At 38.3% G+C, this 21,274-nt stretch overlaps 2 protein-coding genes across 4 annotated transcripts; both read right to left on the bottom strand.

The window, feature by feature from the left end:
- Positions 1 to 305: 305 nt before the first annotated feature.
- On the bottom strand, positions 306 to 11,786 carry LOC142370178 (uncharacterized). Of its 3 annotated transcripts, none has more exons than XM_075452630.1 (9): positions 10,362 to 11,779; positions 8,972 to 9,105; positions 7,222 to 7,539; positions 6,738 to 7,004; positions 5,286 to 5,576; positions 5,041 to 5,136; positions 4,913 to 4,955; positions 4,564 to 4,678; positions 306 to 3,116 (listed from the first exon to the last, which is right to left on the bottom strand). In XM_075452630.1, exons 2-9 carry the CDS (start codon positions 9,021 to 9,023, stop codon positions 3,087 to 3,089), a joined length of 1,212 nt encoding a protein of 403 aa, XP_075308745.1. In that variant the 5' UTR covers positions 9,024 to 9,105; positions 10,362 to 11,779; the 3' UTR covers positions 306 to 3,086. The 3 variants fall into 3 exon arrangements, with proteins under 3 accessions (XP_075308745.1, XP_075308743.1, XP_075308744.1); XM_075452628.1 differs by lacking the exon at positions 306 to 3,116 and adding an exon at positions 3,132 to 4,267 and having other exon boundaries at positions 10,362 to 11,786; XM_075452629.1 differs by lacking the exon at positions 306 to 3,116 and adding an exon at positions 3,132 to 4,191 and having other exon boundaries at positions 10,362 to 11,782.
- Positions 11,787 to 13,639: 1,853 nt separating this feature from the next.
- On the bottom strand, positions 13,640 to 20,697 carry LOC142369980 (uncharacterized). Its single transcript, XM_075452401.1, has 7 exons — positions 20,591 to 20,697; positions 19,279 to 19,412; positions 17,415 to 17,732; positions 16,965 to 17,231; positions 15,613 to 15,903; positions 15,344 to 15,448; positions 13,640 to 14,724 (listed from the first exon to the last, which is right to left on the bottom strand). The coding sequence occupies exons 2-7, from the start codon at positions 19,328 to 19,330 to the stop codon at positions 14,717 to 14,719; spliced, it is 1,041 nt and encodes a 346-aa protein (XP_075308516.1). The 5' UTR covers positions 19,331 to 19,412; positions 20,591 to 20,697; the 3' UTR covers positions 13,640 to 14,716.
- Positions 20,698 to 21,274: the final 577 nt, after the last annotated feature.

The raw sequence follows: 21,274 nt of genomic DNA, 5'->3' as shown, positions 1-21,274 counted from the left end.
CTTAGGTCACTCAGCACCCCATCAATGACTTGAAAATGCTTTGAATCGTTTGTGCATCGTTTGTGCAGGCAAAATTTATATTTATAAAAAAACTATTTGTGCACAAATATTAATTTTGCCTGCACAAACGATTCCAACCATTTTCGAGTCATTTGGATGTTAATGGGGTGCTGAGTGACCTAAGGTCACCAACCTCTTAAAAGTTAAATATCTTCAAGACGGTTTGTGCACAAACGCTGATTTTGCCTGCACAATCGTGCACAAACGAACCAAAATGCTTTTATTCATATTTTCAACATATGGGGTGCCAACTTCACACAGGTACCCCCCAACCATATACAGTACACCATTTAACAAAAACTAAACAGAAACATAACATGAACAAATAAATTATAAAAGTAATAATAACAACAAAAATAATACCAAAACTTAAATTACAAAATAAAAGCATACCTACATAATACACAAAGCCTGCAACCTTAGAAAAAATAAATAAATCTGTTACCACAGTAATCAATTTCCTGTAACATATGCACACAGTTCTAGTCTGTCACAGAGGGGAGGTTCAACTCGTCAATGTAATCAGACAAATATCCCCATGTTTTTGTGAACTTGCGGGTAGAGCCCTTCATGCTGTGTTTTATTTTTTCTATTTTCATAAAAGAAAGGATATCTTTAATCAGGGAACTGAATGAAGGGGCATTAGAAGACTTCCACCTAAGCAGAATTAGACGCCTTGCTACGAGAGTGATAAATGCAACAAAGTCAGCCTTATACGAAGATGTGGACATAGTAGAGGGGAGAACACCAAACAACGCAGTTAAGGGAGAAGGAGAAATTGTTTGCTCTAATACATAGGACAGGATATCAAAGACCTTGGACCAGTATTTAAATAATTTTGGGCAAAACCAGAGTGTATGTCCCAGTGTCGCAGGTGCTGAGTGACACCTCTCACATGTAGGGTCAATGTCGGGGAAAAAACGGCTTAATTTGACCCTAGTCCAGTAAACACGGTGAACAATCTTACACTGAATGACGCCATGTTTAGCGCAAATTGACGATGAATGCACACGTTGTAAGATTGAGTCCCATACAACATTTAAAATATCAATTCACAGGTCCTCCTCCCATTGAGTCTTAATTTAATTGAGATTTACTGGTCTTAAGGCATACGTTCTATTATAAATAGAGGATATCATTCCTTTACCATTAGGAAGAGGCATTAAGAGGGAGTCAAGGGGGTTAGCAGAAGGCACATTAGGGAAATTGGAATATAAGGATTTAACAAAGCTGCATATCTGTAGATATCTAAAGAAATGTGATGTGGGTAAGGAATATTTTCCAGATAGCTGTTGAAATGATGCAAATACCCCATCTATATACAGATCCTTTAAGGACTTGATACCCAACCTAGACCATATCGACCACGCTTCGTCAGTCAGTGAGGGTGGAAAAGCAACATTTGAAGTGAGAGGAGGGAGGATAGAAATATCACCCAGATTGACATGTTTTCTGAACTGGTTCCAAATTCTCATTGATGTTTTAACACATACATTTTTAGTGTATGAAGACAGATAAAATCTGAGAGGGGAGTACAATAATGCCTTCAAAGAAGTGGGTATCACTAAATCATTCATGACACTTAAAGCTGCACTGTAATATATTTATTGAATTTATTTTTTATATTTGTCCTTCCATTGTTGTCACATTTTAATGGACTACATTTTAGTGCAAGTGTGGCTGAGGTTGGTTAGGTTGTCTGTAAACACTCTTGTGTTTCATGTTTGTGTAAAGTGTCATTTTGTATTTTTGTCTCTTGCATTGTTTATGTCTTTTTAACCACTGATGCAAACCAAATTTCGCCCGTGGGACAATAAATGTTTGAACTTTTATTGTCCCTGCAGGAAAGGGGATATAACGTGTCATGAAACCCACGAAAAAACTGTCTCAGAGCCTCCTCATACCTTCACCTAGAAGGTAAAGGATGGCACCTCCTGGCACTATCATTGAAAGTCCATTTAATGGGCTGATAACATTCAAAGTGGGGGTGCTGATTAAGCCACCTGTGACTGAGCTCAGAAGTTTCTGTAACAGAGCGAAATCTAATTTTGTTAGCTTGTCTTCATTTTCAAGACAAAATGTGAGATTTAGATAATCAAATATTTTTGAAAAAGTTTGATCTTTATTCTGTTTTGGATGATTCTTACTAGGGGTGCACCGATTGCAGCTTTCTGGCCGATCACGATCTTTAAAAAGCCTGACCTGCCAATACCGATTTTTTTTTTTTTTTTAGAAATGACACTGTCAGGTGTTATAAGGCCAGTCTGACAGCATACACTTTCAATGTCCCAATCTTATTTTATTGAAAAACATTGAACAATACCCGTGAAACAATACAAACTTGTTTTAACATCACAGGAGGTGGTCAGTCAGCCCTCTCTCACACAGAGAAAAAGAGGCAGTTGCTGATTTTCAGACCTTTGGTATATAAAAAAAAGAATCAATAATAAAAAAAAGATTTTACTTTTTTTTTTTTTTTTTTTTTTTTAAATCGGTGGATAAGATTGGTTTCACATGCAAGTATCGGCTGATCGCCGATCACCCAAAATGAAAGAAATCAGCCGGCCGATCAATTGATCGGTGCACCCCTAATTCTTACACAGGTTAGTTCTAATTATGGGGAGAAGCAGAAGAAGAAGAGGCATGAACTGCTTCTGTGGTGTGTGCTCCAACAAGCTGTTTCCTTTCACAAATCTCTTCATACCTTACTCCTTTTCTTTTAAAGTGCTGTTCAGAACAGTCTTTGTCCTTCATCTTTCCAAAAAAGACGTGTCAGTGATGGTCCCTGACACCCCACATAGCAGATGGGTCAAGGCCATTCTGGCCTACTGCTGGCATGGCAAGCCAAGTGGTAAGTGAACCGGATGTGGGCCAGATCTGGCAATGGTGGCCCGCAGCTGGCCCAGTGCTGGCCCATGTGTGGACCAGCTCTGGCAAACCGGATCATTCTTTGTGGTATTTGGAACTGGTCCAGACCAATTTTTGCTATGTGGGACACCCACTGGTTTATTGCACAGCACTGTTCTTCATTTGTAGTTTCTTCCATTTAAATTACTCTGTAAACAAAACAAAAAACATTGAATGTCAGTTTCACAAAATATGTTTTCACATAATTGATGTTATTGAATCTAAGTTAAGTTTAGATGAAAAAAACAGTTATTTTATCGTAATGTTACAATATTGTGTAAATAAAAAATTAGTCATTGCTGTAGCAACGAAGTTGTCCCCTCACAGGAATGTGTTTATGAAATGTGCAGGTTATATTCGTGATGTATTTGATTGGAAATAGAATTGTTTTTCCCAAATATGAAGCGGATGTTTCACTTTCAAAAAGATAACCATGTGGCAAAGATTCTTTTTAAAACATGTTAAACCACAGAGTGACAGAGTTGTAAAGTAGATAAAAACAACAAAACAAGAAAAGCTTCCTGCAGGAGTCAAACTGGGGTCTCTGGGGTGGATATCCACTACCCCTCCAAAACAGTACTCATTGTTAATAATAATAATAATAATAATAATAATGGATTTTATTTACAATGCACATTACATTCTTCCGAACCTCAAAGTGCTACAGAATATGAAAAACAAACAAAAAAAAAACAAGCAAGCAAACAAATATCAACTAAGGAAATAGAAATCAAGAAATTATTAAAACGTGAGGACAAGTAAAACCAAAGCAATCATGGAAAGGCTTTGCTAAAAAGGTAGGTCTTAAGTCCTCTTTTAAAAGTGTCAATTGACTGTGGTGCTCTGAGGTATGCAGGAAGAGCATTCCACAGCTCAGGGGCAACCGAGCTAAAGGCCCGGTCGCCCATAGTTCGTAGCTTAGCCCTGACAGGTTTGGGGAGGTTGGTGTTTGAAGAGCGGAGGTTGCGTGTTGATGGTTGAAGGGAGATTAGTTCTTTGAGGTAGGAGGGGGCGTTGCCATGGATGCACTGATGGGTTAGCAGGGAAATCTTGTATTCGGTCCGGGATACGATAGGAAGCCAGTGGAGTGATTGGAGTATGGGTGTGATGTGTTCTCGCTTACGCACTCTCATCAGGATCCTGGCGGCGCTGTTTTGGATGTATTGGAGCTTTTTGAGGCTCTTGCCAGGGATCCTGATGAGAAGTGCGTTGCAGTAGTCCAGCCTGGAGGAGACAAAGGCATGGACGAGTTTTTCAGAGTCAGAGTCAGGTGAGTGAGGGGCGGAGTTTCGAGATATTTCTGAGGGGGAAGAAGGAGGTTTTGTAAATGTGGTTGATGTGGTCCATTTTTACTCCGAGGTTTGTGGATAAAGATGTTAATGGATAAAGGTGGTACATAAACCAGATTATGGTCTCCTGAAAATGTAAAATGGCTGCATGTTTTCATGGCAACTGGTTTGAAAATAATCACCAACACAAGAAGCTGGTGTTATTTTCACAATATATCAAGTCATCAGAATGTTTTCATCCGTTTACTGTTGTCATTGTGTCAATAAAAATACATTTCTAACACAGTCATCTAATAAAGTGACAGACCTCTTCATCAGAGTCCTCATCTGACTGAATCAGAGGGATGTTGGAGGCTCGTTGGTTGGAGTCAGACGGGACATCATCAGTCGGGGCTTCATGAGTATCCTGAACATCTCTGCTTCTGTTGCAAAATGTACAAAAACTTACTATAAAATCCAAATAAAGAGTTCAATTCCATACTTGTTATTTTTTTCACAGTAAAATTATTCATTGAGTCAAACAGAAGTTATTAACTTAAGTGTGTATAATGTTTCCATGTAATGTGAACTCAGACTGATCTTCACACCTGATCCTCTTTTTATTTGAGGTGGATGAAGGAGTGCAGATTGATTAGAAAACAATAGGACTGACTTACTCTGAGGTTTCATCTCTGTCTGATGTTCTGTTTTCTGACTGATCTGTGAAAAGTTCAGATGACAACATCATTAACACAAACAATATTCACAAAATTAATTGAAAGATTGAAGCAGATGGTCATTTTACCTTTGGCCTTTTTACAGAACATCACCAGGAAGAATATTACAGCAAAAATGGCTCCAATCACTGGGACTATGATGACTGCAACATTGGCTGAATTTTCTGAAATAGAAGAAGAGATCATTGAAGACTCCCTGGATGCTTCATGATGTTTCTTCATCATTTTCTACATCTATAGGATCACATAACTATTAAAGGATAATTGACAGTTTCTTGCAAACACTTCCTGAGGATCTAACTTGTTATTTTACCTGAACTCATCTTCAGACAGATGACAGTTAGCATCGTCTCCTCAGAGTTACTGAGCTCACATGTGTATGTTCCCTCCTGATGTGAAGTTAAGTCCTGTAGTGTGAGGCTGCCTGACTCTGAAACATCCTTCACATGCTGCCTCCACTCCTCTGACACTGTGGGGGTAACATCAGGACCAGGTTTGATCAGGATGATCTGACTGTGGTTGAATCTCCAGATGAGGCTTGTTAGAGAAGTGTTTGAGGCAGAGCAGGAGATTGTTGCTTCAGAGTATCTGCCAATAACTGAAGCTGAAATAACACAGAATCAAACACACATATTCAGCTTTTTATCAACAGATTCTGACTTAAGATCTCTTCTTTTATCTTTTCATGATATAAAAGTAACTGAAATGCATCCAGCATCTTCTTCTTAAAGTGATAGTTCGGAGTAGATTCACCCTAGGGTCATTTGAACCGTGACATCCAGCCAAGTAGCCCACCCGAAGTTTTTTCGATATTGGCTGAACATCAGCTGAGTTACTGAGTTATCCCGAATAGCTTCGTACAAGCGCTAATGGACCCTGGCAGTATCTCCAAAATTACCACACTAAAATCACATGCCATGACACCAAACTTCTACAGTAGTACAACTATGGTCTGTACTCACAAAACGATGCATTTTGAAGTTTGAAAATAGTCCAGGAGTTTATTATTATCAACACAAGCCTGATAGCTTATCTGCTGCTAAAGCTGCGTCGACATCACTTCCTTGATCTGGGAGCTTCAAAGTAAGATGAGGGTTGATCTACTACTGTAGACAACAAAGTATATGCTATATTCTACATGTTTTTTATGAATTTTTATGTTGTAGAGTTGTGAATTTATTTTATCAATGGAGAAATTGAGCAGCCTTGCTTTGTTGTCTACAGTAGTAGATCAACCCTCATCTTACTTTGAAGCTCCCAGCTCCCTGAAGTGACGTTGACGCAGCTTTAGCAGCAGAGAAGCTATCAGGCTTGTGTTGATAATAATAAACTCCTGGACTATTTTCAAACTTCCAAATGCATCGCTTTGTGAGTACAGACCATATTTGTTCTACTGTAGAAGTTTGGTGTCATGGCATGTGATTTTAGTGTGGTAATTTTGGAGATACTGCCAGGTTCCATTAGCGCTTGTACGAAGCTATTCGGGATAACTCAGTAACTCAGCTGATGTTCAGCCAATATCGAAAAAACTGCGGGTGGGCTACTTGGCTGGATATCACGGTTCAAATGACCCCAGGGTGAATCTACTCCGAACTATCACTTTAACTCTTCAGTCTGACTCATCAGAAACAGAGATGGTCCTATTGTCTCCTGAACTTCGTCTAATCTCTGTGATACTTTATCCGGAGATGATTAGTGTATCTCTGTCTTAAGTCATCATTAATAATGCATCCTGCAGTAAATCAGATCAATAAAAAATACTCACAGATTTGTCTCCAAGTAGCTCTCCTGCTGCTTGTTCTGGTGCTGACGGTGCAGCTGTAGATCAGATCAGTATCACTGTCTGAAAGTATCAGAGAGCTGCTGATGTTGTAAAGCTGCTGTTCAGCCTGCTGGACTGTGGCTGTGTTCTGGAGGCTCGTGTTGGATGGAGGGCTGGTGGACCAGGTGAGCTCAGGTTCAGGGTGGATCCAGTTAGAGCTGCAGGTGATCCTGTTTCCTACCTGATCGATGCTGACTTTCCTGACTGGAGCTGCACAAAACAAAACAAAATAACAAAAAAGCTGATCAATGGTTAATGATTCCAGTTTGATGGCGATCTCATTTCTATTTCTATAGAAAGCTGACATGTAAGTTCTGGCAAAGTTTTCTCTTCAAGTTGCAGTGCACCTTCAAATAAAGAGGAACAGAAATGTTTTCTACATTTGTCTTAATGTATTTGTTGGTGTTTTACTGAGTGTTTCTCATACCGTCCACTTTCAGGTTGATAAATGTGTCTTTGTTTCCACTGATGGTGCTGATGAGGCACTCGTATCTGCCCTGGTCCTGAACCTTCACCCCTGTCAGCTGCAGTGAGACGTTTCCTCTGGAGATCTGATCCTGGAACAGTGACGTTCTGCCTCTGAAACGTTGGTCCTGAACTCCCAGCTGGTCCCTGTTTTGGTAGAAAGAGTGGACACGAGGGTGTCCAGCTGCCATCTTAATCCAGTGGATAACTGTATCATCTCCACCCTGGAAACTACACGGCAAGATGCAGATCTCCATGACAACACAGGACACCTCAGTATCTGAAACAGAAGGTGAAACCTTTGTTAGTGGAGACCTGCATCAAGAACTAACCTTGTTTATGTGCAGCTGACTAAAGAAAAGAACAGAATAACATGAAATGTTCTCTTCACATTTCTGCATCATGCTGACTGTCCTAAAACCCACTGAAACCACCGACTGTGATGGCTGCCAATGCAAGTGTTGCCCCAGATCTGCCTGTCTTTAGAGATGACAGAGTTCCCTCTATCATCCCTCTGTTTCTAGTTTTTATGCTTCCGTCTTTCACTCAGGAAAATAACTATTCTCATTAGCACCAGGTGATATCATTACATGCTTTTGAAAAACAGAAATAGATAAAAAGAGTCAAAGACAAATTCTACTGTTTGACTTTGACTCAAAAGCATCTTTATTAGAGATGTGAATGTTTCTGGAGCCAAAAACAAACAAACAGGGACTTATTCCTCTAAAGGTTGTTCCTGCTGACTTGGAACTAACATTTAATCAAAGCAATCATTGAAATATAAAATATTACCTTTTTTATACATATTAAATGAGTGGGCAGTGTATCAAATTTATAAAATTGCATCAGCTGATATCTGCATATTCACATTTTTCTCCCTCATGCATCTTACAAAGGGTTTAAAAATGTGATAAGTCATTAAACAATTTAAAGATTCAAGTTTTATTTGTCACATACACAATCATACACAGTAAAATGTGCAGTGAAATTATTCCTTTGTCCTGCTACCAATGAAAAGAGAATTACAATTAAATATCAATAAAAATAGATTAAAAAAAAAATTATAACATAAAAACCCTTTTGTTCAGCATTTTAAAGCATGGGTGTTATAAAATGAACTTTTACAAAAAGCCCTCTGACTGTTAAATCTGACAGAATAGACAAGTTTATAATATAAACATAGTTTAATAATGATCTGTATTACATACATTTAATGAAATACACAATCAGAAATAAATCAGATCTACTCCTGCTGTAATGATGTGGCAGTGATACTGATCAGCTCGTTTTTTCTTTCCCCTTTTTGTCGTCTTTCTTTCCTGCTTCGGCTGCAGCTGGACTGTGATTGGTCAACTGATACCAGCGCCAACATTTTTGAATAAAGGAGTGCAGATGAGTGGGAGGGAAGTCTTTCAGTTTGAAATTGGTGAAACATTTTGATAAAAGCTGAAGAAAAGTCTTCAAATAAGAGTTTTGCTTCAGACTCATCTGCTCCTGAGCTGGAAATCTTTTCCAAGCACAGTCATGGTTATAACAAGATAAAGTGAATTAGTGTCTTAACAAACATCTGCTGTAATAAAAACAGAACCATTATATAAAGACTAGAACAACTTAACATGTCGTCATGACAAAAGCATGTTTCTACGAGGGGAAAGTTAGAAAGAAGCAAAAACATTTGTGGCAGCAGCTGCAGAAATGAACATGAGACTCACCTGCTGTGGAGACTTTTATCAAGTAGAGAAACATCATGATCACCGAAAACATGGCAGGATATACTTGATACGTCCATATTCCTGCTACGCTTCATGTGATGGTGCAGCACAGGTCTGAACAGAGCGTTTTTTTCCTGTTAAAGGTAGAGGCGTTTATAATGGTCCGAGACATGCTTGACTTGCATTTGAAACGGGCGTGAAGAGCTCAGTCCAACTGCTGCTGATCAAAGATAAAGTTTATAGAAAACATTTATTTTTAACTGTTTAATTAAACCGTATTTCCCATCTAAAAGATGCTTCCAAAATAATGAAAATTATCAAAACAACTCTGCATAAACCTTTCAGCTGTGTGTGTTGCAGTTGTGTGACAGCTTATGGACTTCACATAGAAATACAGTTTAAAGGTGTTTGTATTCTGCTTGTTTTTTTAAAATAGATTTTGATGCAATGATGTGATGATTTTGATACGTTTTCTATTAAGTTGTCTTCAATAACAAAAGACTTAAAGAAGTTCTGAAAATGAAAGCAGATGAAAAAGTTCCAGAGAGAACAAAGAAAAACTCCACATGTATAAACATGTCATGAGTTCTACACCGAGACAAGATGATCTACGTAGCTGACCTTATCTTAGACGTCATTAATCATTCTGTCTCTAAACAGTAAATCCCATCTAATACACACATTTTAACAAATAAAAATGATTTAACTACTAACTCTACGTGAAACAATCAGCTGTGCTTGTTACAGTTTTATTAAAAAACTTATGGACTTTAGCTTTGTTGTTGCTATTGTAGATTTAAACAGTTCATTTTTCTTTATTCATCATTTAATCTTGGATCTCATTAACAGAACAATTAACCAACACACAGTCTGTTTAACTTTCTCTCGTCTGTTGGTAAAGTAAAGTTTGCCTCATAACTGAAGTTAAAAATGTTTCACTCTTTTCATTTTGCGCGTATATCAGTCAGCTGCTTAGAGAGATCTCCGTTCTTAGGGTTAGTTAAACTAGATCACCTAATGATGACCTGAGTATATTGAACCTGCTTTGTAGTGCAGGACCGTGGTCATTAAAAATGGGAGGGAAGTCTTTCAGTTTGAAAATGGTGAAACATTGTGATAAAAGCTGAAGAAAAGTCTTCAAATAAGAGTTTTGCTTCAGACTCATCTGCTCCTGAGCTGGAAATCTTTTGCAGGCGCAGTCATGGTTATAACAAGATAAAGTGAATTAGTGTCTTAACAAACATCTGTTGCACTAAAAAACAGAACCATTATATAAAGACTAGAACAACTTAACATGTCCTGATGACAAAAGCATTTTCCTACGAGGGTAGAGTTTGAAGGAAGCAAAAACATTTGTGGCAGCAGCTGCAGAAATGAACATGAGACTCACCTGCTGTGGAGACTTTTATCAAGCACAGAAACATCATGATCACCGAAAACATGGCAGGATATACTTGATATGTCCATATTCCTGCTACGCTTCATGTGATGGTGCAGCACAGGTCTGAACAGAGCGTTTTTGCTTCCTATCAAAGGTAGAATTAGTCATAATGGTCTGAGACATGCTACAACCTGCTTTCTATCTGGGAGGGACGAACGCAGTCTAACTGCTTCTGATCAAACATAAACTCAGTGGAGAACAGTTTCTTTTAACTGTTCAGTCACACTGTAAATCCCATTCAAAAGAATGCATTTAAACACAGAAAATGATTGAAACACCTCTACATAAAACATTCAGCTATGCTTGTTATGGTTGCGTAAACAACTTCTGTATTTTACATAGAAGGACAGTTTAAAGGTATCTGGATATTTTTACTATAAGTAAAGTGAAGTTGATGATTTTCTTCATCACTATGACACGTGTCAATATTTATTTGACTTTCTGTGTGCTGTGATGTTTCATGATTTCCAGTAATGAATACAATAGTTCTGTCACGCCCATGTGACTTTTCCCATGTTTTAGTTTTGTGTTTTATCATGTTTTAGGTCTTGGTTTTTGAGTTCATGTTTAGTTGGGTTTTGCCATTGTTTTTCACTCACTCACTTCACCTGTATTTTCCCCATCAGCTGCACTCATTCACTAATCACTCCCAGTCCTCTATTTAGTTTCCAGGTTTCCCCTTTCAGTTTGTCAGATCCTTTCTCCATCATCCATGGTCCTTGTCACAGAAAGCTAAGTATTTATTTATTCATTTCATTTCATTCCATTCTATTCCATGCCATGTCATGTCAAGCTCTTCGTTTGTTTTGTCACAGTTTATTTGTTTGAACTTTGTTTTTTGTGAAAATAAATCAAGTTTGCTTTTTGAAAGTCCGCATCCATGTCCTACCTCACCACAACACCCTGACAAGTTCCACACCAACTTTAAAATGATAAACATATTAAGGATTTTAATACCAGGCCTCTCAAGTTTTCAAGTTTGCTTGGAGTGAGATTCGGGCAGGGCAGGGGCCGGGCCGTGTGCGCGGCGGGGTTTCTTTCGGTTTCTTTTTTTTTGGGCGGTGGGGGGCTGGTCCCTTGCAGTATCCCATCGCCATAAACTAGCTACTTAAGGAACAAAGAAATTGTTTTATTTATACCAAAATCACAAATCTTCACTTTTACACTAAATTCTGCTATATTTTAAAAGAAATTGTTTTAGGTATGCAAAGTCTTAACAAACAAAAAAATATATGTGTTGTTGTAAGTGTTTGTGGCAGATTTTGATGCTTGATGACTGATATTGGGGGCTCCCATTTAAAGCACTGTGGCTCAATGTCAGCCATTTTCACAGTCATGATGGATGACAGAGTTCCATTCAGAGCCAACGTGTTCCTGGTCTTGGTTTTATTGAGCCCCACCATGGAAAAAACCCTCTCTGCATCAGCATTTCAGTGTGGCAGAACTAATACCAGTTTGGCAATTGTAGATAGCCTTATTGGGAATCTGCTCATACCAGTCACCTTTGAAAAAAATTAACCACGGAAGCCTAATTACACTCCTACATATTTTTCATTTTTCATTAAGTTGCTCATGTCAAAGGGTGTGTGCTGAATATTTAGGTCTACTACTCCAACGAACACTTTAATCGGCAGGTATTGGTCTTTTACAAGGAGTAGGAAAACTGTAGTAACTAATAAAATATTCAAATAAATGAAGATATGACCTGCTGATGATCCTGACGGTTCTCTTCCACCTCCAGCTCGTCTACAACTTCTGCACGCATTCAGAGCATAATAGGTTATGTCCGCTGTGCATTCATGGGACGCGTGCTTGGAGCTGAAAGCTATTTCACACCCGGCAACAAGAAATTCTGTTTTCTGATTGGCTGAGAAATTCTATTTTGTGATTTACCGATGGGTTGCTAAATCAAGACAGCTGTACCAGAGCTATAGTTCTGAGCTGTACGAGCGCACAGTAACCTGCCATTGACTCGTTTATAGTATCGGCCATTAGAATTTCTGTGTGACCAAGTTGATCATTTCTCAGCGTGAGAAATGGCATGTGTGGCGTGTGAGCGTGTGAACTTGTTGAAATGCGTGTGTTTCACGCTCATTGCGTGAGACTTGAGAGCCCTGAATTAATACTATGATGCGATCATTCTGACCCATTTCTCAAGTTTTCTTTAAAGCAATACAATGTAATTTCTCAAAAAGCCGAGCTCCCCCTACAGGCTTGGAGGTAATGTACGGTTACACTGTCGTAAATACAACACCCTTTCGCTTTCACGTTTCACGTTTGTTGACGAACCGGCGAGGAGTCAGAAGGTGCAAGCTATGTCGACCGAGAAGGTAAAAGTAATCAAATGTACCTGGGAGCGTGAGAGGGGTCTATTTGTTTTTGTGGTAGGTGTGCCAGAAAGCAAGTCGAAGTACTTCCGCTCAGCTCCCGGGCCGGTCCAGCAAAGTTACATAGCGCAGTTTTTCCAACTCAGACCCCCGAAGGGCATAGGAGACAGGCCAATCGTAATATTAAAACTCATTCTAGCCGCACAAAGGTAGAACATAGTATTGATTTAAAGACAAAAGACTTAAAGAAGTTCAACAATGTATATCATGTTGACCTATGTCTCCTTTGGAATAATAATGTTCAAGTTGGGTAAAAATGATCAGTAATGGAATTGATCCTTAAATCCAGCTGCCATCACGACATGCTTTCCATCTGAATTTACAGAAAAGCCACAGCGTAAAGTTGGACACCTGTTTTATTCTCTTTGCTTCATTTTCTGCCTTTAAAAACAGACTTTTAATAAAACTTGACCTGGTTACATCTTACTTTGTTTGATTCACTTTAAAGATCCACACGTGGAAATGAAAAGCTGTCAGAGTGATTCAGTCAAAGACGAATAGCTTTAGAGACAACTAACTTGATGGAAGTGTGGGAACCTGAAAGGAATATTATTCTTTCCTTTCACTTGTAAATATCTTTTCACTTTGGATGTTTCCCCAACCTTCACTCTGTCACCATATTTAGTGCTTTCATTTTTTCTATTTAGCTGTTAATGTCTGTTCTGCTGTTTATGAGTTAATAAAGGTTTTGGTTTAAAAATGAACACAGTGGACAGAAAATTGGCCACCTGTTCTCAGCAGCATGTTGACAACCCAAATCAAACCTGCCAGGAGAGACGTCCCTGCCCTAAATAATCCTTAATTAACCTCCTGATATCATCAGACACATGATCACACAGATATTTATCTTTATTCAGTCAGACAACAACATGGCAACTACAGCATTCAGGATTTACAACAAAGTGCTTCCTTGTTAGCAGGTTAGCTATAAACAGCTGATTTCACATTAACAGCTGAAGATAAAATACTTCATGACAAAATGCTTTATCTCTACATCAGCACTTCATTAACTAATTTCTGAAGAAATGGTCTCCATGGAAGGGTGGCTGTCAAGAAGCTGTTCTTAAGGAAGGGAAACAGGGAGAAAAGGCTGAGCTGTGCCAAAGGACACAAGAAGTGGGCTGAAAATCAGTGGCAGCAGGTCTGATGGAGGGATGAATCCTCCCCAGAGCCCGGAGCTCAACATTACTGAAGCAGTGTGGGATCATGTTGGCAGAGAACGGAACAAAAGGCAGCCCACATCCAAAGAAGAGCTTTGGGATGTCCTTCAAGAAGCCTGGAGAACTATTCCTGAAGACTCCTTAAAGAAAGGACAGAAAGCTCGTCTGAGAGGGTTCAGAGTTGATACAGTCTGAGAAAATAAGACTGTAATTACTGAACTTATGACAGATAAGATTAACATAATAATAACAACAACAATAATAATAATAATAATAACTTACAATAATACAACAGACCTAACAGTATCACTGTAACATAACAAGGAGAAGGACAGAGCAGGGACTGTAACATGAAAAAAACCTGACCAGTGAAAAAGTAAAATATTCAAGTCAAAAACACAACACTGCCAGTTTTCATTCAGTACAATGAATGAATGATAAAACAGCGCCCTCTGCTGGATTTAACAGAAATAATCTTTTTTTTTTGGTCAGTTCAAAAGAAAACCATCTTACTGGTAAACCATGAAACAGATGAAAACTGAGCCAAAAGTGTGGAAAAAAGATTTTCAGACATGACATCTAAAACAATCAAAAAAACTGTGCTGATATGCACAGAAAACAATTTCCATATCTGATAAGTTTATGATCCACTTATCTAAAAAACTTTGCAGCAGTTTTCATCAGAATATCTGGCAGGATGGTGAAGGAGAGTCTTCAGTCGAAGTCCAACAAAACCTCATTTGTCAGAAGTCGGTTTTCATCCATCTGTTGATATATATAAATATTTCACATTATGATGAACTCTGATCCTTAATTTCTTTTTAACTGCAAAGTTAAAGTTGACCTTATGACCAAACATTATTCAATATGCACGGCAGCTCTCCAGATGCCTTTATGGTTTAATGCCTTAATACCATCAAAATATTTCTGATTTTCTCTTTTGGGATGTTTCAATCTGTCTCTGTTTAGTGTTGGTGAAGAAGCCCTGATTCACAGTCTGGCCCAGGCAGGGACTTTTATGTTCCAACATTATCTGTGAGCTCATCAGATTCTTGTTCAGCTGTTTCTGATCATCCTGAATCTACGAAATGGTGAAAGTTGTTGGCGGTGAACTCCGTCCTAAAAAAAAAATCGTCCCGTGCCGCTTTGTTTGAGCTGTAGCCCAGCTCTAATGTTGGATCTACACAAGCATTTTTAACTTTTTATACTTAAAGTCTGTCATGAATCTACTTTATTTCAACATATGTCAAATTTAATTAGATGTGGAGTCAGATCCTTTTACTTTTTGCTTTTTTACAAATCATTGGCAGTTAACATCATCAACACAAACAATATACACAATGAAAAATTTTAATTGAAAAGTTAAGTCGGATCATTGTTTTACCTTTTCGCTTTTTCCAGAAGATCAACAGACCGACTGCTGCTGCTGCTGCTGCTGCTGCTGCTGCTAACACTCCACCGATGATGCCTCCAACATTCACTGAATTCTCTGAAATGTTAGAAATGTCAGAAAACTGAAGTTTTTCTGGATGATTTATGTTCTAATGGCTATGATTGACATTGATTTTACAGATAATTGACAGATTCTTCCAGTTCTTAAATATATACAGTATATATATAAACAGTTCTGATGGTTCTAACTTGTTATTTTACCTGAATTCATCCTCAGAGAGATGACAGTTATCATCGTCTCCTCAGAGTTACTGAGCTCACATGTGTATTTTCCCTCCTGATGTGAAGTTAAGTCCTGTAGTGTGAGGCTGCCTGACTCTGAAACATCCTTCACATGCTGCCTCCACTCCTCTGACACTATGTAGGTAACATCAGGACCAGTTTTGGTCAGGATGATCTGACTGTGGCTGAATCTCCAGATGAGGCTTGTTAGAGAAGTGTTTGAGGCAGAGCAGGAGATCGTTGCTTCAGAGTATCTGCCATTAACTGAAGCTGAAATAACACAGAATCAGACACACATATTCAGCTTTTTATCAACAGATTCTGACTTAAGATCTCTTCTTTTATCTTTTCATGATATAAAAGTCACTGAAATGACATTTACAGCATCTTGTATCCATCCCTCCATCCATTTTCTATCCCAGCCTTATACCTGCTGTAGTTAATGTAACACGTAGGTCTTTGGACTGTGGGAGGAAACTAGAGGACACCCACATCCTGTAGTCTCTGAGAAACTTCTTAAAGGGATAGTTCGCCTCTTTTGACATGAAGCTGTATGACATCCCATATTAGCAATATAATTTATGAACATTTTCTTACCCCCTGCTGCGTCCTGTGAGCCGAGTTCCAGCCTCGTTTTGGTGTTGATGAAGGTAGTCCGGCTAGTTGGCTGGGGCTTAAAAAATAAAGCGTCTTGCTTCTCAAAACAATATGCCTTCAAAAGAGTAATACATTTGCATCACAAAATCCTCCCTCCAGAAAAAGTCAGACCTCACATCGCTTGGCGCTATTTTTGCCTCCCTTCGTATCAATGCGTACAGCCACCTAGCGATAGCCGCGCCTGTTACGGTGTTTACTGCTCTGTCTGCTCTTCGGTCTGCACGGTTTACACAGCCCATACTGATATGAAGGTAGAGAGAAATAGCGGAGCGCCAAGCGATTGTGAGGTCTGACCTTTTCTGGATGGATGATTTTGTGATGCAAATGTATTACTCTGTTGACGCATATTGTTTTGAGAAGCAAGACGCTTTATTTTTTAAGCCCCAGCCAACTTGCCGGACTACTTTCGTCAACGCCTAAACGAGGCCGGAACTCGGCTCACAGGACGCAGCAGGGGGTAAGAAAATGTTCATAAATGATATTGCTAATATGGGATGTTATACAGCTTCATGTCAAAAGAGGCGAACTATCCCTTTATCTCTTCAGTCTGACTCATCAGACACAGAGATGGTCCGAATGTCTCTGACTTTATCCGGAGATGATTAGTGTATCTTTGTCTTAATTCATTATTAATAATGCATCCTGCAGTAAATCAGATCAGTAAAAATACTCACAGATTTGTCTCCATGTAGCTCTCCTGCTGCTTGTTCTGGTGCTGACGGTGCAGCTGTAGATCAGATCAGTATCACTGTCTGAAAGTATCAGAGAGCTGCTGATGTTGTAAAGCTGCTGTTCAGTCTGCTGGACGGAGGCTGTGTCCTGGAGGCTCATGTTGGATGGAGGGCTGGTGGACCAGGTGAGCTCAGGTTCAGGGTAGATCCAGTTAGAGCTGCAGGTGATCCTGTTTCCTACCTGATCGATGCTGACTTTCCTGACTGGAGCTGCACAAAAGAATAATGAAAATATATTTAAAAAAAAGCTGCTACATGATTAATTCCAGTTTGATGGCGATCTCATTTCTATTTTAAAAAAAAAAAGTTGACATGTAAGTTCTGACAAAGTTTTCTCTTCAAGTTGCAGTGCACCTTCAAATAAAGAGGACATTTACTGAGTGTTTCTCATACCGTCCACTTTCAGGTTGATAAATGTGTCTTTGTTTCCACTGATGGTGCTGATGAAGCACTCGTATCTGCCCTGGTCCTGAACCTTCACCCCTGTCAGCTGCAGTGAGACGTTTCCTCTGGAGATCTGATCCTGGAACAGTGACGTTCTGCCTCTGAAACGCTGGTCCTGAACTCCCAGCTGGTCTTTGTTTTGGTAGAAAGAGTGGACACGAGGGTGTCCAGCTGCCATCTTAATCCAGTGGATAACTGTATCATCTCCACCCTGGAAACTACACGGCAAGATGCAGATCTCCATGACAACACAGGACACCTCAGTATCTGAAACAGAAGGTGAAACCTTTGTTAGTGGAGACCTGCATCAAGAACTAACCTTGTTTATGTGCAGTTGACTAAAGAAAAGAACAGAATAACATGAAATGTTCTCTTCACATTTCTGCATCATGCTGGCTGTCCTAAAACCCACTGAAACCACCGACTGTGATGGCTGCCAATGCAAGTGTTGCCCCAGATCTGCCTGTCTTTAGAGATGACAGAGTTCCCTCTATCATCCCTCTGTTTCTAGTTTTTATGCTTCCGTCTTTCACTCAGGAAAATAATTATTCTCATTAGCACCAGGTGATATCATTACATGCTTTTGAAAAACAGAAATAGATAAAAAGAGTCAAATACAAATTCTGCTGTTTGACTTTGACTCAAAAGCATCTTTATTAGAGATGTGAATGTTTCTGGAGCCAAAAAAAAAACAACAGGGAGTTATTCCTCTAAAGGTTGTTCCTGCTGACTTGGAACTAACATTTAATCAAAGTAATAATTGAAATATAAAATATTTCCTTTTTTATACATATTAAATGAGTGGGCAGTGTATCAAATTTATAAAATTGCATCAGCTGATATCTGCTTATTCACATTCTTTCCCTCATGCATCTTAGAAAAGGTTTAAAAATGTGATAACTCATTAAACAATTTAAAGATTCAAGATAGTTTTATTTGTCACATACATAATTATACACAGTAAAATGTGCAGTGAAATTATTCCTTGTCCTGCTACCAATGAAAAGAGAATTAAAATTAAATATCAATAAAAATAGATTTAAAAAAAATTATAATATAAAAACCCTTTTGTTCAGCATTTTAAAGCATGGGTGTTATAAAATGAACTTTTACAAAAAGCCCTCTGACTGTGTTAAATCTGACAGAATAGACAAGTTTATAATATAAACATAGTTTAATAATGATCTGTATTACATACATTTAATGAAATACACAATCAGAAATGAATCAGATCTACTCCTGCTGTAATGATGTGGCAGTGATACTGATCAGCTCGCTTTTTCTTTCCCCTTTTTGTCGTCTTTCCTTCCTGCTTCGGCTGCAGCTGGACTGTGATTGGTCAACTGATACCAGCGCCAAAATTTTTAAATAAAGGCGCGTAGATCAGTATCAATTATATAGAGAGCTCTCCGTTTTTAGGGTTAGTTAAACTAGATCACCTAATGATGACCTGAGTATATTGAACCTGCTTTGTAGTGCAGGACTGGTCATTAATAATGGGAGGGAAGTCTTTCAGTTTGAAAATGGTGAAGCATTGTGATAAAAGCTGAAGAAAAGTCTTTAAATGAAGAGTTTTGCTTCAGACTCATCTGCTCCTGAGCTGGAAATCTTTTCCAAGCACAGTCAAGGTTATAACAAGATAAAGTGAATTAGTGTCTTAACAAACATCTGTCGTACTAAAAACAGAACCATTATATTAAGACTAGAACAACTTAACATGTCGTCATGACAAAAGCATGTTTCTACGAGAGTAGAGTTAGAAAGAAGCAAAAACATTTGTGGCAGCAGCTGCAGAAATGAACATGAGACTCACCTGCTGTGGAGACTTTTATCAAGTAGAGAAACATCATGATCACCGAAAACATGGCAGGATATACTTGATATGTCCATATTCCTGCTACGCTTCATGTGATGGTGCAGCACAGCTCTGAACAGAGCGTTTTTTTCCTGTTAAAGGTAGAGGCGTTTATAATGGTCCGAGACATGCTTGACTTGCATTTGAAACTAACTGCTGCTGATCAAAGATAAAGTTTATAGAAAACATTTATTTTTAACTGTTTAATTAAACCGTATTTCCCATCTAAAAGATGCTGCCAAAATAATGAAAATTATCAAAACAACTCTGCATAAACCTTTCAGCTGTGTGCGTTGCAGTTGTGTGACAGCTTATGGACTTCACATAGAAATACAGTTTAAAGGTGTTTGTATTCTGCATGTTTTTTTAAAATAGATTTTTATGCAATGATGTGATGATTTTGATACGTTTTCCATTAAGTTGTCTTCAATAACAAAAGACTTAAAGAAGTTCTGAAAATGAAAGCAGATGAAAAAGTTCCAGAGAGAACAAAGAAAAACTCCACATGTATAAACATGTCATGAGTTCTACACCGAGACAAGATGATCTACGTAGCTGACCTTATCTTAGACGTCATTAATCATTCTGTCTCTAAACAGTAAATCCCATCTAATACACACATTTTAACAAATAAAAATGATTTAACTACTAACTCTATGTGAAACAATCAGCTGTGCTTGTTACAGTTTTATTTAAAAAACTTATGGACTTTAGCTTTGTTGTTGCTATTGTATATTTAAACAGTTCATTTATCTTTATTTATCATTTAATCTTGGATCTCATTAACAGAACAATTAACCAGCACACAGTCTGTTTAACTTTCTCTCGTCTGTTGGCAAAGTAAAGTTTGCCTCATAACTGAAGTTAAAAATGTTTCACTCTTTTCATTTTGCGCGTATATCAGTCAGCTGCTTAGAGAGATCTCCGTTCTTAGGGTTAGTTAAACTAGATCACCTAATGATGACCTGAGTATATTGAACCTGCTTTTTAGTGCAGGACTGGTCATTAAAAATGGGAGGGAAGTCTTTCAGTTTGAAAATGGTGAAACATTGTGATAAAAGCTGAAGAAAAGTCTTCAAATAAGAGTTTTGCTTCAGACTCATCTGCTCCCGACCTGAAAATCTTTTGTACTAAAAACAGAACCATTATATAAAGACTAGAACAACTTAACATGTCGTGATGACAAAAGCATTTTCCTACGAGGGGAAAGTTAGAAAGAAGCAAAAACATTTGTGGCAGCAGCTGCAGAAATGATGAACATGAGACTCACCTGCTGTGGAGACTTTTATCAAGCACAGAAACATCATGATCACCAAAAACATTGTTGCATATCCTGTTCATATTCCTGTGTTGTTTGTGTGAAGGTGCCGCACAAGTGTAAAAAGACTTGTGTTATTCCTATAAATGATAGAGGCAGTTATAATGGTCTGAGACATGCTACAACCTGCCTAATATTTGGGAGAAACTAGAATTACTTCAGCTGAAAAAGGTAGGTATGTAGGAACTGAGCTGTCCTGACTGGAGCTGCACAAAACAAAACAAAAGCAGTACATGTTACAAGTCAGCTTTAAAAACTCGGGACTATGTTTAAATGTGTAATTCATACCCAATGACCTGTTTCCAAAGAGTTGACTCTGTGACATGTTAACCTGTGCAGGAACGTGTTAAAATAATAGTTGGGACAAATCTGACAGGTTTGAACTGCAACAGAAACAAAATAATGATAAAACAAAGACTACTTTATTCAGACAACACAAAAGAATAAAATGATGATGATTCTTTTATCATTTAATTTGATGTCTGCAGTATGATTCTGTTTTAAATGTCAGGGTTTGTGAAACTTGTCTTGGGTTTTCTGTTTTCTTGTTTGCATTCTTGAGTTGTGGGTTTAAATTAGAATTTATTCTGTTGGTCTTGTCTTAATTTGTCTTTTTTGTTTGTAGTTACTCTCATG

Source organism: Odontesthes bonariensis, chromosome 20 (genome assembly GCF_027942865.1).
Source record: "Odontesthes bonariensis isolate fOdoBon6 chromosome 20, fOdoBon6.hap1, whole genome shotgun sequence".
NCBI classification, from domain to species: domain Eukaryota; kingdom Metazoa; phylum Chordata; class Actinopteri; order Atheriniformes; family Atherinopsidae; genus Odontesthes; species Odontesthes bonariensis.
This window is presented reverse-complemented; position numbering and strand designations above follow the sequence as displayed.